Consider the following 15,100-nt stretch of genomic DNA (forward strand, 5'->3'; position numbering starts at 1 on the left):
GAGCTAGAGTTGAAGGAATGTGGAGAGGGGCTGATGCTACAGATGGGTTGTGTGCATCTCCTGGACAATATTTTTCAGGCATGTTTGTGAAGTTGTGGGCACAACTCCATTTCCAAAGAATCATCTTCCAGGCTGAGACAATATCTTTCAAATATTTGGGAGATGCACTGAAAAATCAGAGGATAGCCTCCCGCTAGCCCCCAAGACTCCAGCAACTGCATTAGTGAGTAGTAGTCCAAGCATAGTTTTCATCAAATTGACTGATGGCTGGGGTGCCAGTGGCCCAATTTTTGTGACTCCTTGGAGCTCTCCTTTCTTGAGGCTCCCAGTGATGCCATGAGCTTCTTCACTTCCCAGATGCTCCCAGCCTCTCCTCCAATCCCACAAGCTCTGTCTCCAGCCTCCAGGGAGCCTGCACACAGATGACCTGATGGATTAAGGTGACACCTTTCCCAGGGAGTCAGTAAAAGCCACAAACAAATTCATACAGAAAAGCCCTCTTCTTAATCATTCTCAAATACATACAAAAATGGTCTGTCTCCACAAGCATTTAGAATAATGCACCTTGTCAGGGAATTTTACCATGTGTCTTTTTTGCTCACTTGGTTATCTGTTGCCAGAGGACAGGCAGGGCATCCTGGACCACATCCTTCTCCACTGCCTTGGCCAAAGGTGTCTTTCACAGCTCTGCTGCTTGAGAAGACTTAACTGGAGCTGGCTGGTTCCTGTCCTGCCTGAAGCGATCCGCCTGTCACAGCACATGTGCGGCCACTGGGCTGCAGTCCCTCCCACACGGGGACTGTAGAGAGGGGAGGCTTTGTGCTAGAAGCCATGGATGAGGGCAGCTCTAAGGGGCTAAAGCCAGCACCAGTATCTCCCTAATAATCCCCACTAATTGGCTTTCTCCCACCCCCCTCCTCCCTGGAGGTGGAGTATAAGAAGATTTCTCCACTTCTTCTTAAGCCCCCATATTCTGAGTCTGCAAGCAGTGCCCAAATCCCACATCCGAGAGGCACACCTGTCCCATGCCACGCAAGCAGTCTGGGGAGCCAGAGGGCCCGGTGAAGGGCGCAGCGGAGGAAGGTGATCAGCCCCAGAAGGAGGAAGGCGAGCCCAAGGGCAGCAAAAGCTCTGGCTCTGAATCGCGGCGAAGCTCCCAGTCTGGCCACGGGCGCAGGCACAGCAAAAAGCATCAAGCTGACCCTCATGCAGCTGCCATCAAGGCATACTCGCCGTTCCTTAACACTGTCTTTGGCAAGGTGAGGCCGTACCTGCAGACGGAGGGGGAAGGTGCAAGGGAAGGGCGCAACTGCAGCAAGCAGGGCAGCTCTGTGAGCAAAATGGCTTTCTGAGCATGGATTCGTGCAAAGCCAACACGGTGGCACCTGCACAGAAGTGGGCCTTATCAGCAGGCATTCTGGCTGCCCCCAATAAGGGCTGAGTTTGGTCAGTGTCACAGAATATGGGCAGATTGTGGAGGGGGCAGGGAACCAGAAAGCCATGGGTGGTGGGAATGGATCTGAGCATCCAGGACAGCAGCATGGCTGGTTAGAACCATGGACAAGAGCGCTGCACGCTGCAACATTTTGTTACAGGTTCTGTTCATGGAACGCAGGAAAGAGAATGAAGTCAGGGGGGGAGGAAGGGAGAGGCAGGCTAAGGAAAGGCAGCAATGAGAAGGGGAAAGGGAGGGTGGGTACGGAATACTATAATGTAATTAAATAATACAGTTTTATAAAGTAAATACCAGCAAAATATTATGCAGATTTCTGGGAAGGGGATGCTGTTCATTTGCAGTCATCCCTCAGGTCAGGTTGGGTGCAAATACCTCGAAGCAGGTATTTTAACAGATCGCTCTCTTGGGCAGTGAGCACGGATTCCACTTACCTTCTCAGTGTCAATGACAGGTGTATATGTTGGAGGCCTCAACACCAATTTGGTAGCTGCTTCTGACCCCTCTCCCGCTAAGGATCTTTAATTCTTAATTTAAAAAATACACAGACACCTTGAGGCACCCGAGAGGCAACTGGACAGCCGTCTGAGCAGGTTGCTTTAACCTGGAGTCCTGCACTGAGCAGGGGGTTGGACCTGATGGCACCCTCGGCCCCTTCCAGCTCTACTGTTCTATAACTCTCTGAGTCTATAGTCATGCAGGAAGCAATTTTACAGAGATAATTGCTTCCAAATGCGCAGGCAATGCAGGAGGAGCTGCAGAGGTTACCTTCTTGCTGCTCCTGCTCCGCATTTTCAAGAGCCGTCTGCCCATCACTAAGCTTTGGAGGAAAAGAGGAGGAGGCTGCAGAGGACACAAGATATGTTATGCCCTGACCTCTCTAGTCTTTCTTCCTCACTGCCCACTAGAACACCCTTTCACCCCTCGCCGAGGTCGCTTCCTCAGCCCCAGGGAGGCAGCCAATGTAGTTCCTTGCACACCAGCTATGGGAGTGGTTGGGAGGGTTGGAGGATGCATTCCCAGCCCCGAGCTGGGAATCCAAACCGCCTTATGCCCCACCCACACAGCACTGTCTAAGGGGCATAGGACTGATCCCTTAATTGTATACCATCTTTTTAAGACAAACAATTTTTCAAAACAGTTCCATGACTGGTGGAGTACCATCCTTCTGCCAGACCTTTGCTGAGTACAGCCTCCTGCTTTTGTAGCAGTCTTGTGGAACTGGTTTCCCCTGAGCTTTTTGAGAGGAAATGGTTTGTTTGAGCAGAAGGTAAATAGAGCGCACTTCTGGAGCAGCCCTGCTGCTCGAAAATAGGCCTTGCAGGACCAGCATAGAATTTGCGGAGTGTTGTGGGGGTGCATGAAGCGTGATTATGATCTTCCATGCAGAAGGGCTGAATTCCCAGGGTCAGGATGCAGATGGAATGCTAGAAGCAGGTCAAGATGGCGTGGATACTCTAGAGGAATTTGACCCATACTTGAACTTAATGACCTGTTGCTGGTTATAAAGCCTGAACTTGCCTTTTCCGAAGCAACATTTCACTGCTGGAAGATTGTCACTTTTCCTGCATGCTTTAAAAAAAAACCAGTGCACAGTACGAGATATAGATGTACATCGTAGATGTAGGGGGCATGCACGCAGTCCGCCTGGGAGGACCCTAGCTCAGAGACCAGACTTGCATGCACAAGGTCCATGGTTCAGTCCCAGGCATCTCTAGTTAAAAGGATCAAGGAGCAGTTGGTGAAAAGTCCTCCATCTGCTGCAGGCCTCGGTGAGCCACCGCTAGCCACCCCAGACCATTTTGGGCTGGATGGACAAATATAGCCCGACCTGCTGTAAGGTCACTCTCTGTGGTGGAAAACACCCCCCCATCCCTGCTCCCCCATCCTTCATCTGCACTACCATTGACAGTCCTCCTCCCTCCATCCACCATTACAGAGGGCCAAGGGCAACTTCCTTTACAAAAGGGGAAACAACCTCTGAAAAGTGAAAGCTCTGCAAGATCATATAGAGAAAAAACAGACAGGTGAGCTGGGGTGTACGTGTGCGTGCGCGTGCACACATCCTACCTGGGGAAATAGGAATGAATCTGGGTTAATTGACATTTTAATGTGCCCCTGCGTTTACAGTTGGCTCACTAGCTAGGACGCACAGACCCATTCAGGCCTTACTTCCTCTCCTCCGCCTTGCCACTGATTGCCTTTCTCCGGTGTTCCTGTGTCTGAGCCCTGTAGGCCAGGAGAATGGAACCTCTGTCAGCTGAATTCCATTTTCAAGAAGCAATCAGGATCCTAATTCCAGTGGCGGGCAAGCCAGAGGCAAGCGGGGAAGGGCTGGAGCGCAAGCATACTTTAGCGTAAAGCTCTTCCTGCCAATGCCTAGGCCTTCTGTTGGGCCTGCCCAACCATTCAACAGAGTGATGAGGTTGCTTCACGTGCCAGGTGCTGGAAGGAGGCGGCAAGGTGTTGGAGGACAGAGCCGTGTGCCACATGGTTGCTCTGTGCCAGCCACACCAGCCTGCTGCCTGCAGGTGTGGTAGAAGATTCTCTGGCACCCCCACCGCTGAAGACAGTCAACTGCTAGTCCAGTTGGCTTGAATATGGGGTAGGAGAAGGCCTCCTCTTGTTCTTCACCAAAATCTCTTGAGATGGTCCTGTCTTATGAGAGACATTTCAACCTTTAAAATAGGACAGGGAGCAATGCAAAACAGCCAGAAGAGCACCAGGTGAAAGGCAGTGGGGCCAAGGCCACTTCAGCAATGGGGCTGAGACCTTAAGCTTGAGGTCCCGCACCCCTGTTGGAGGCAGAGCTGTCCAAAGGCACCCTGATGATTCTGTGCAGGCACAACAGGCCGTCAGTGGTAGGGCAGAGGCTGAACTGCTTCAGGAGGCAGAATGGCGATAAGGAGGTGCAGGATCCACCGGGACACCCCTGTGATTGGGGAGATGATCTCCAGCCCCTCACAACATCCTTCCTGGCCCTTGCTTAATTAGCTCATATAAATAGCCCAGGGCTGATGCCCTGCTGGGAGGCCAGGAAATCCCATTAGCCAGACCAGTAGGTGGGGGAAAGGACTGGAGAAATGGTAGCCCAGTTCCTCGGGGGCTTCCCAGGGCTCTCTCCAGACTGGCAAGGCCTCCCAGAAGCCTCTGCTGAGGGGTCATGGGCAGGCAGCGCCCCCACAGCACCAGCACCTTCCAGTTTCACTTAAGACCCTGTGAGTAGGCCGCTTCTGTTCTTACAGGAATGGCTGAGAAAGGGCCAGCAGAGCTGTGCTTGACCTCCAATCCATTTAATCCAACCTTCAGCAGGTTAATTTGGGAAGCGATTTCTCTCTGGGGTGGAAGTGGGGAGGGCTGCTCGGAGCCCTCCCTTCATTATGCAAGCTTCCTCCACGTTAATCAGCTTCCTTCAGAGAGACGGGACTTCTCCGAGGGCTCTGGCAGGGAGTTATTTCTTTGACAGTAAGGCAAGTGAGGCCTCCCCAAAATGTTTCAGCCTGCCCCCCCCAGGGGGGGGGGGGGGGGCTGTCCTGTCTGAGCACCAGCCAGCAAGCCATGCCCTTCTCTAGAATACCTGATTTCATTCCATCCTTCCTTCCCCATATTTTCCCATGTCCTTTTCAAACTAACACTCAACATGCAGTAGCTCCTGAACTTGTACAGAGGCTATTTTGTCCCTTAAGGGGTTTTTTTAATGAGCTTTTGTATTTTTGTAACCCTCAGGGTTCCACGAAAAAGCTGAAGCCTCCCTATAGTTTTTCAGTGGCCCTCCTTTGGCTCCACTTCTCTCAGCACTCACCATTTGAATTTGCTGTTAGCAGGATAAAGATACAAAGAACAGATATTGTTCCTGAAACAGTAGGGACAAGTTGGCTTAGCAGGAACCCTTAGCAATTCCACTTTATACCTAATTGGTTTCTACTGTATTATGATAGAGATCAGATCCTACGTATTTTGTACAGAATTGCTGATGTTTTTCTGAAACCTTGTCTTTGTTATTCCCTTTACGGTGTTTTGAAGGAACTCAGAAAATTGTTGATGTATTGATAGAAATACATAGTTTTCTTTTCCCCTGGGGCTGGTGTTAGTTGGCATTGATTTGTTCTCTAGTTGAAGAATTAGCTCGCTCTGAAAAACTGGAATGGGAGATGGATGTCTGATTAGATTCTATGAAATTGGTCATGGTTTTTCATCTTGTCCTAATGATATAAACATATAGATATAGCAAATTTAAGATGTTATTTTTCTGCCAGCCTATTTTTAAGTCCAATGCAAACTTTTAAAATGTAGATCTGTTAACCTTCCAATTGCTCTTGACTCTCCATTTACCTCTCTCAGAAGTAAATCGCTGGCACCAGTGCCCAAGCTGAAAAACTCTCCCCAGCAAATCTGGCACCAAAACATTTCCTGTAGAAATAAGACCCAGCTTTTTCTATATCAGCTTGCCCAGATTGTCAGACTTTCAGGGGAAGCTTTTCTCTTGCTAGTGTCCCTTCCAGAGATGAATTTGATGGGACTGCAACATAGGCCTTCTCCATGGCCACCCCACACTCGGAAACTTCCCTCCATCTTGCTGTTCTGCACAGCAACAGCATCTCTCTCTCTCTCTCTCTCTCTCTCTCTCTCTCTCTCTCTCTCTGTGTGTGTGTGTGTGTGTGTGTGTGTGTGTGTTCAAACTGACCTTTGTTGCAGAAGGGCCGGTGCTGTTTATATTAATGCTGTGCTTTTAATTGAGTTTTAAACGTATTTACTTTTATAATTAAATTTTAAACTATGTTTTGTTTGCCAACTTGTGCACCTTTGTTTTTGGTCAAAAGGTAGACTATTATTACATTAATCAATTGATTACTCTTCCTAACCTGCACTCTGTGCAAAGGGTAAGGTAGCTTGCGTGCAGTCTTAAGTAGAGTCAGAGGGGAAGGAAACAGTGGATCTACTGCTTCATTCAAAGCCTTCTGAGCTTGCTGTGGCCACATCAGGAAGTTATTTTAGAGACCCACCACCACTGAAGGCAACAGAGGGGATTAAGTATATCAGCTTGAGGCAGAATGAGAGCTGGCTCCAACCCACCACACCCTGGTATGCCCCATTTGGCAGCCTAGCTTCTGCTTCCACTGCCTTTAGCACTGCGGATCGCAGCTTTCTGCCACACGCAGACACACAGTCTTGGAAACTCCCCGCCATTACCATCACCTCCACCTAATCATAGCCCCTTCCAACACCTTCCCCCAAAACTGATAAGAAATGAATGAATGCCTCGTAGGAGGCCCCTACTTCCCTGGTTTAGTTTTGCTCTTGGAGCAAATGGTGATATTCTGATAAGTGGAAATCTTCAGATAGAAAGCAGGGCTCTGACTCATTCTTCTGCTTTTTCCTCCATTTTGCCAGGAGAGGGAACTTTCTCCAGTGGAGCTGGATGGTGAGTTGGCAAAGCAGAGGCGGGGAACTGCGGGGCAGGGGAAGCAGGAATACAATGTTCTGTTTCTCGGTAAAAGGACTTCGCACTGTTCCCCTTGCCTTTTTGAATCCCTAAGATGTATTCACTTTGGAAAAGACCCAAGAGGATGTATCAGAGCAACAACAACAAGCCATATTCCACATTTGTGATTCAAATAATTTATTTATTTAAGAATCACACATGACACAACTTGCATCTCTGTAAAAATTACGTGACTTGTTTGTGATGAATTCTTTATGTGATCCCCAGTTTAGCACAGAGACCTTCAGTGTCATTATTAGAAGGACAAGAAAGATGTGTTGGGGTAATAGACACAATAGACATCTACCCATGTGATTTCCTACATATACCTTCCCTTCCTTTTTATGCACCAAGGCCTATGCAAAATAGACCAATATATGCAATATTGACCATATTGAATGTATATCTGATACGAAGGATCAGTAATACAGACATGTTGCCTTTGCCCCACCTCCCAGTTCTTTGCTGTCTAGCAAGCAGAATGTTTGCTAGTAAATCATGATTGTAACCTTTGGTGCTCCACAAAATAAGGGTGCTAACAGACAGTGAGCTCCTAATACTAGTGATTGGAAGGCTTTGCGCAGCTATTCCATCTTCTCCTGCGTGGATTTTCCATTCTAAAGGGGGAAAGATGAAAGAAGGGTCAGGAAAATGTGGGAGAGTTGCAAGTGGAAGGCGGTGACACCTGGATCCCTTGCAAAATTCTGTGAATGTGGCCGAGTCATTCTAGCCTCCAGCAGAGGAACCTCACCTAGAAGGCAATGGTGCAACTAGGGCTGCATCTGGAGGCTGAGATTCAGGACCCTGCTGACCAGCCCCCGCCCCCCCATGACCAACCAGATAGTAGCAGAAGCTCCCCCCACCCCAATATATTCCTGTAGCCCTGATAATGGTGCTATGAGTTCAGTGAGTTTAAAATGCAACACTGCACATCCTCTGAGTGTATTTCCTAAATTGGGGATGGCGAATAGTTTTGCTGTCGATGTTACCTATCAGGAATTCAGAGGCAGAGGTAAAGCATGGGATGGTGGTTGGGGTGGGGAGGAGGGAGAGAAATGCTAGCTAAGCGGCTCACAACAAGAGGGCCAGCACCCTGCGAGGGGCATGCAGATTCCTTCTTTTGTCCAGCCATCCCCTCCAATACTGTGGGTCTTTTTTGGAACTCCCACTATGCCCACCCGCAATCAAGAAGGGAGATCACAGCAGGAAAGGCTTGTCTCACCTCTGCAACGTGTCTCTTCCGGGCAGAGCTGCTAGATGCCTTCAAGGAGTTTGACACGGACCAGGATGGCTACATCAGCTACAAGGACCTGGGAGAGTGCATGCGCACCATGGGCTACATGCCCACGGAGATGGAGCTGATCGAGATCTCCCAGCACATCAAAATGCGGAGTGAGTCGGGCCTTTCTGTTCCCCTCTCTCCCTGTCCCATCCCTAGTCTCCTACCCTCGTCCGGCCCCAGGATCTCCCACCCAATTCCTCTTAGCCCAAAGGCTTCAGGATGCCCCTGTAGCCCAGAGTTGCGTCATTTCTCGTGGTTCCTCTGCAAAGGTCAGGAGCATGGAACTGGTCCAGGGCACGCAGGCTTCCCAGCCCCTTCCTGCCCATAGCAGCCCCTCCAGCCTCCCGATGATGGGTCAGGAGATCCTGCTGCATGGGGTGAGCTGTGGGGTTGGGGCAACCCCCCAAATCAGCCCAAGTCACCTTCTGTGAGCTGATCCCTTTTATTCACAGAAGGCAATTTGTGGATCTAACCCACTATCTTTAAGGACAGCTTGAAAAGCAGTATTTGCAGCAATTCTTCATATTTCAGTCCCCCTTTCAGGGAATTTGGATAGAAGGTGAAGAATGGCTGTGTCTTTCATTCAACAGACAGGCGTATAGTTCGGCATACGTGGACACCAAACTGACATTTATTTATGTATTCTTTAGTAGTAATTTTTATTACATGTATATCCCACCATTTTTCTCCTGGTAAGAAATCCAAGGCAACTTACATGTCCCTTCTCCCCATGTTATTCCTCACAACAACCCTGTGAGGTAGGTTGGGCTGAGAATGTGTGACTGGCCCAAAGTTACCTCGCATACTTTGAGGGCTGAGTGGGGGGACTAGAACCCAGATCTCCTGAGTCCCCAGCCCAGCACTCTAAACACCACACCAAGCTGGGCTCACACGAACCTCTTGCCATTTCACATGCCACAGCTGCCGTTACAAATCTGGAACAGCTAAGAATGAAAGCATTTTATAGAACAACCTATTATCCTTCAGACTTTTTTTTTTTTTTGCAGGCGAGAGGAGACTGCAACATCCATCAGTTTCAACCAGTATGGACAATGATATTGAATTATAGGAATTGTAGTCCAAAACATAGAGGGCACTGAGTCTTCTACCCCTTTGATAGAACAATTATGGTTTTCTAGTATGTTTGTTTGTTTGTAGCCTTACATACTGCTTAGGGCACAATTCTATGGAGATGAGCATATGCCTCTGAACTCAGAAACTGGTGCTCATTCAGTGTAGTGCAGGAGAAGTGGTACAGAGGAGTAACCCATGTACCTCTATGCCATTTTAGATAGCGTGAAGCTGAATTCAGAGAGTTTGAATATATTCCCTTCTATTATCACTGAAGCCATTCAAATACTTTGTAGAAAGGTAGTATCTGTATCCATTAATACCACATAATAAAATAAGAAATAATAGAATTATAACTGTCATAATCAATTATATCAGTCATAACTATGATAATAACACCATTTCCTACACCACCCAAAACTGCTTCTGAGACTACAATTCTGTATGCACTTGCCTGGGGTTAAGCCCCATTGATGCCACTGGATCTACTTCTGAGTAGCCATGTATAGGGTTGCATCGTCTGTCCTACTAACTTGGGAAACTGCCCTTTCCTTGTGCTCTTTCCTCACAGTGGGAGGGCGTGTAGACTTCGAGGACTTTGTGGAGATGATGGGCCCCAAGCTGCGTGAGGAGACAGCGCACATGGTGGGCGTGAGGGAGCTGAAAATTGCCTTCCGTGAGGTAGGTGAAAATGAATGGGAGGGAGGGAGGGGTGGATGATGAAAATGGGACGCAAATGAATGGGAGGGGAAGATGTATGATTATATTTCAGGCAATGTTTTATTTGCACTGGTACATGATCTTTCTATAATCCCTGCCAGAAGAATGCAGACAGGGATTCTAGTCAAGGTTGGGCACCTGCCGGTTATTCCTCCTCTTCAGCACAGTGATCTCTTGGCACAGATGGAAAACTGTGATGTGAGAAGGAAGGCAACAAGATGCCACGGCCTTCCTGCTCAGAGGGGGTGAAGCACACTAGCAACTGGTGGCGGTGGCCGTGAGAAGGCAGACTCATAGCGAGAGGGGCTCGCCTCAGGGCGTCTTGCCCAGGGGTCCTCAGAAGCCTGAAACTGGTCCCGAGTCTTGGGCTAGGAGTGTGGGTGGAAACTAGCCAGTGAGCAGAGCAGGCCTGGGATGGGACCGAGGTGCTTGTTCCCCAGTACCTGTCCCTTCAGCTGAGCAGAGTTACATGGTGTAATAGTTATCATGGAACAAATTGTACAGTTGGAAAAAGTAATGGATTCTCTGCAAAATGCAACCCAGGGTGACTGACAGCGTGATCCTGTACATGTCTTCTTAGAAGCTAGCTTACTCCCAGGTTAGTGTGTACAGGGCTGCAACAACCCAAGTAACACAAAGTATGATTTATAAGATGTGTGTGTGCTTAAACTATCATCTGCTTTGATATGCTACAGGACTAGCAATGTGACATTTGACAGGGAGTTTAGAAAAGGCATAAATACTATTTCAGTCCATTCAGGGTCTTGCGAGAACCCTGCTTTGCAGACAAATCATCTTTGCCGCACTTTTGTCTGCAAAATGTCTCAGGCATAATCTTGATCGATTTTGATCAAATTGCTTATTGCCATAGAATTGGAGGACAGGGGTGGCTGCAAGAGAGGTAGAGGCCACATCTCACTGGCAACAGTTCTTTTGGCATTGGATGGGTTGGTCCTGGCACTGCCTATCTCACCTTTCACTCTGTCTCCCTCCGGAAGGTAGCTGCCCAATCCTGCTCCAGAACTGAATTCATCCCTTAGGCTGAAAAAAGTTCCATGTTTGCACCTCAGTGGCACCACAGAACTGGAGAATTATGATAGGGGGAAATGGCTGAATGCCTATGATGGAACTCTTGCAGTATAATTAAATCACAGGATTTGACTAGAGATATTCATGCAGTGCCCTCTACTTTCTATCCACGTGAACAGCAGCATTTCTTAGCACCCTGGTTGCTTAACACTGGGCCTGTCTGAGGGATAGGAATAGGGCTCTGTGTTATATGTAAGCTCTGAAGTGACCATTTCGAAACATGTAAGATGCTACAGATGTTTATAGCGTTCTGTCCTAATGCTGCTTTTGTGACAGCCTTTCTTTGATCTTCTGGGCACATATATGATTATCCAAAATTCCAGGCATCTGAAAGGTTTCATACATGCCTTTATTGGTAAGGCATGAGGAACAGTTTTTCAAATGACGGCCAGCTGTTGATCTCCGCATGGGAGGGCTGCAAGCTGCTATGGAGGGCTTGGCACATAAAAGTGAGATGCAGGCTTCCTTTGCAGCCTCCCACTCCAGTGGTGTGGGAGCCGCTTTCCCCGGGGTGCTGTCCCACACACGGTTGCTGGGAACATGTGGCTACATGGGTGGAGCTCCTTGTGCAGAATTTCCCTACAGGACTGGCCCCTTAACAAGCGACTGAATGCCAGCTGAGTGGGGGAGAGCCATGCGGTGGTCTCCAGCGGCAGAGGTGCTTCATTCACACATAGTAGAAGGGCATGGGATTAGATCATTGGGAGGCAATGGGTTTAGTCCTTGATCAATACATGGGAATGGGGCACATGGGAAGGCACCCAAATTCAGTGTCAAATAGCAAATGCCCTGGAAGACAGAGGTAAGATACAGGATGGTCTCGGTAGGTTAGAACACTGGGCAGTGAATAATAGAATGAACTTCAGTAGGGACAAATGTGAAGTTCTCCATTTAGGAACAAGAAATCAAATGTATCATTTCAAAATGGGGAATACTTGGCTCAACAAGAAGGAACTTGGATTGCTGCAGATCACAAGCTAAATATGAGCTCACAGTGTAATGCAGCTGCAAAAGGGGCAAATGCTATTTTGGACTGCATTAACAGAAATATCACTTCCAGAAAACGTGAAGTACTAGTTCTCCTATTCTCAGCTCTAGTCATACCTCACCTAGAGTACTGTGTCCAGCACCTAAGTTTTAAAAAGACACAAAAGGGCTAGATAGGGTACAGAGGAGGTGACAAGGATGATTCAGAGACTGGAGGCAGAGCCCTGTGAGGAAAGATTGAGAGAACTAGGCATGTTCAGCCTCAAGAAGAGAAAACTGAGGGAGGCTATGATAGCACTCTACAAGTACCTGAAAGGCTGTCATAAAGAGGAAGGGCAAGATCTCTTCCCATCCATTCCAGAGTGCAGGGCATGGGGCTGGACCTGATGGCCTTCTGGCTCCTTCCAGCTCCATGATTCTGTGATTTTATGAAATTGTTGTTGGCTTAGGGCAGAAGAGCAGAGATGGAATGGACTGAAGAGGATTAGGGACTGCAGGTGGGCAGGAGAAGAAGAGGAGTGGCAGAAAGCCTGGATAATGGGGAGGGGAAAGAGTGGCTGGAAAAGAAAGGCAGAAGCTGGAGTGAAAGCTGCAGAAATCAGTCCTTAACTGTTTTCTTCTCTCTGAAGTTCGATACAGATGGGGATGGAGCAATCAGCGAGGCAGAGCTTCGCCAGGCTGTGGGTGCCCTTCTAGGTGAGCAACTGAAGGCCCAAGAAGTGGATGAGATCCTACAGGACGTTGATCTCAATGGGGATGGAAAAGTGGACTTTGATGGTGAGAGAACGCAGCCCATTCCCTCTTATCGCTCCTCCCCGAAAGTCCTGCAGAGAGCTACACCTGGCCAGAGTGTCCTCCTTGCACTCCACAAGGACTGGGGATTGGCTCTCCGTGCATCTCGCTTCTTTTACACCCACAGGCAAATCCACTTTTCCATCACCCACTACCCTGGCCACATCTGCTGACCATTCAGAGCAAGCCCATGCATGGTTTGGATCTTTGCCATTCCCTACAAAGATCTACAATGTTAGCCATGTCTCCCTGCTTCTGTTCACATAACCCTGCCTCCACAGAAGAACCAATCTGCCTCTTTCATTTTGTTTCCACACTGTTTGCAGATCCTTCTCTTCTGTTTGTAAGTGTACATGAAAATTTATATCAGTTCACATTTTTGTGCACGTGAACATTCACATGCATTTTGTATGCAATTTCCCCAAATACATGCAGGGGTTTTTTGGGGGGTGGGGTTTGGCAAACAGTCCTCTCTAATGTGCACATTTATGTATACCTGTTTGGGTTAAGGAATTGTATGGTGAGAAGAGCAAAAATGTGTTCCAATTGGTACGTTAGTTTGGGGAAGTGCAAATTTGATTTGTTGGTATTAAAGTGCAACTCCAATCAACATTCCCCAGTGCCTGCTCCAGCTTGGAGACTAATTCTTCCCTTCCTGCTTCTTTCAGAATTTGTGATGATGCTGTCATCCAGGTAACCAGATCTGGAGGGGAAGGGGCTGTCTCGCCCCTTCCAGCATTATCCTCCTTTTTCAGTAGTCAAAGGAAATGGGCTGCCCTTTGATCTCTTTCCACCTCCTGGAGATAGTGGGACATCACCCATGGAAGGATGAATTGTCTTCTGTGGAAACCTTCTGGACTTCACTGAAAGCCACGAAACCCCACCTACACATTTAATTCAGTCTTCATGTGATGTAAGGTATCGCTGGGGAGCTGGAGAGGTGCCAGGCTGCAAGCCATGTCCGAAGGGAACTTATCCTGCCTTGAGGCAAATTGTCTAGACAGCCCAAAAGAATCTGCCTGGCAGTTTCCCCTCCCTGTTAACAGGAAGTACACAAAAGCTCACACCAAATTCTTCTGGTCCTGGAAAACTGTCAACAGGCATGGAAAAATCACTCTCAACCATGGATCAAATGTGAAGGCCCCGTGATTTTTCTGTGTCCAAGTTCTCTGCGCAACCTGAGGCTTCATCCAGGAGCCAGAATTCCTAGACACTTTCACTAGAATCAGTGCAAAAATGAATACTTCATTTCTCCGTGGGCTGTTGACATTCTTCTGAACTGAATGGAGAAATGTATCACTCCCTGGGGCAAAATTAATAAATGAAAGGCATCATTGGAGAGGCTCCAAGATGGAGGGAAAGGAACCCTGTAATCCCATCCTCTAAACCACCACTGGGTGTGTTCTCTTTTGTTAAATCAGTTCAGTGGGAAGTCAGATGACAGAGTGGTAGCAAGTGAACCCACTTCCGAGGGTAGTTGCTCTGGGCAGTTCATTGCTAAGCATTCCCACAAAATGTGGACTGCTTCTTAAGGATGACATTGCTGAAACCCCCCCTTCCTAGGTTTTGTGGGCTGCAGTGGTTTAAGTCCTCATCCAAACCTTACTCTCACCTCCACCAAGAGCTCGCTGGGCCCTGCACAGTCAGACTAAAGGGGGAGAGCACATGCCCTGCCTGCAAAAGCCCCCAGGCTCAGGCACCAGCATCTGCCTCCGAGAGGCTAGCAGGTAACAGTAGCAGCATCAGGAAAAGGCACTGCCTGGGGCCCCAGAGAGCCACCAAGAGCTGGAGCAGGCAGTGCTGGGCCTTGCTTAGATGGCCCAACTGAGCATGCAGCAACCTCGTCCATGTAGGGCGCTAGAAAAGAGATAAGGAGCTCCGTAGGGCAGTCTTCCCCAACTTGGTACCCTCTAGGCGTATTAGACTGCAGCTCCCAGGATTGCCAGGATGGCTGTGGGAGTCCAGCAAATCTGGGAGGTACTAAGGTGAGGAAAGCTGCTATAAGCAATTATAAGCTGCTTCTTTCCTTTTCTTTCCATCCCTGGAGAAATATTATAGTTGGAGTTTGTGTTGTGCACATGCAGCATTGGGTATCATTGGAAATGTTTCTAGATTTGTCCTTGTTCTATATAAATAATTGTTAGATCATTGTTGGCTTACTGCTTTGGAATACAAAATGTATTTCTTTGTTTCATTCAAAGATTTGCAACCTGCCTTTCTAGTA

The 15,100-nt window shown here is 48.3% G+C and overlaps 1 protein-coding gene across 1 annotated transcript; it reads left to right on the forward strand.

The window, feature by feature from the left end:
* Positions 1–1,025: 1,025 nt before the first annotated feature.
* LOC123027524 (calcium-binding protein 2-like) lies at positions 1,026–14,078 on the forward strand. Its single transcript, XM_044438459.1, has 6 exons — positions 1,026–1,259; positions 6,845–6,875; positions 8,184–8,327; positions 9,860–9,969; positions 12,714–12,861; positions 13,545–14,078. Exons 1-6 carry the CDS (start codon positions 1,026–1,028, stop codon positions 13,571–13,573), a joined length of 696 nt encoding a protein of 231 aa, XP_044294394.1. The 3' UTR covers positions 13,574–14,078.
* Positions 14,079–15,100: the final 1,022 nt, after the last annotated feature.

The sequence above is a fragment of the Varanus komodoensis genome, unplaced genomic scaffold (assembly GCF_004798865.1).
Source record: "Varanus komodoensis strain SLA01 unplaced genomic scaffold, ASM479886v1 scaffold32, whole genome shotgun sequence".
Classification (NCBI taxonomy): Eukaryota; Metazoa; Chordata; class Lepidosauria; order Squamata; family Varanidae; genus Varanus; species Varanus komodoensis.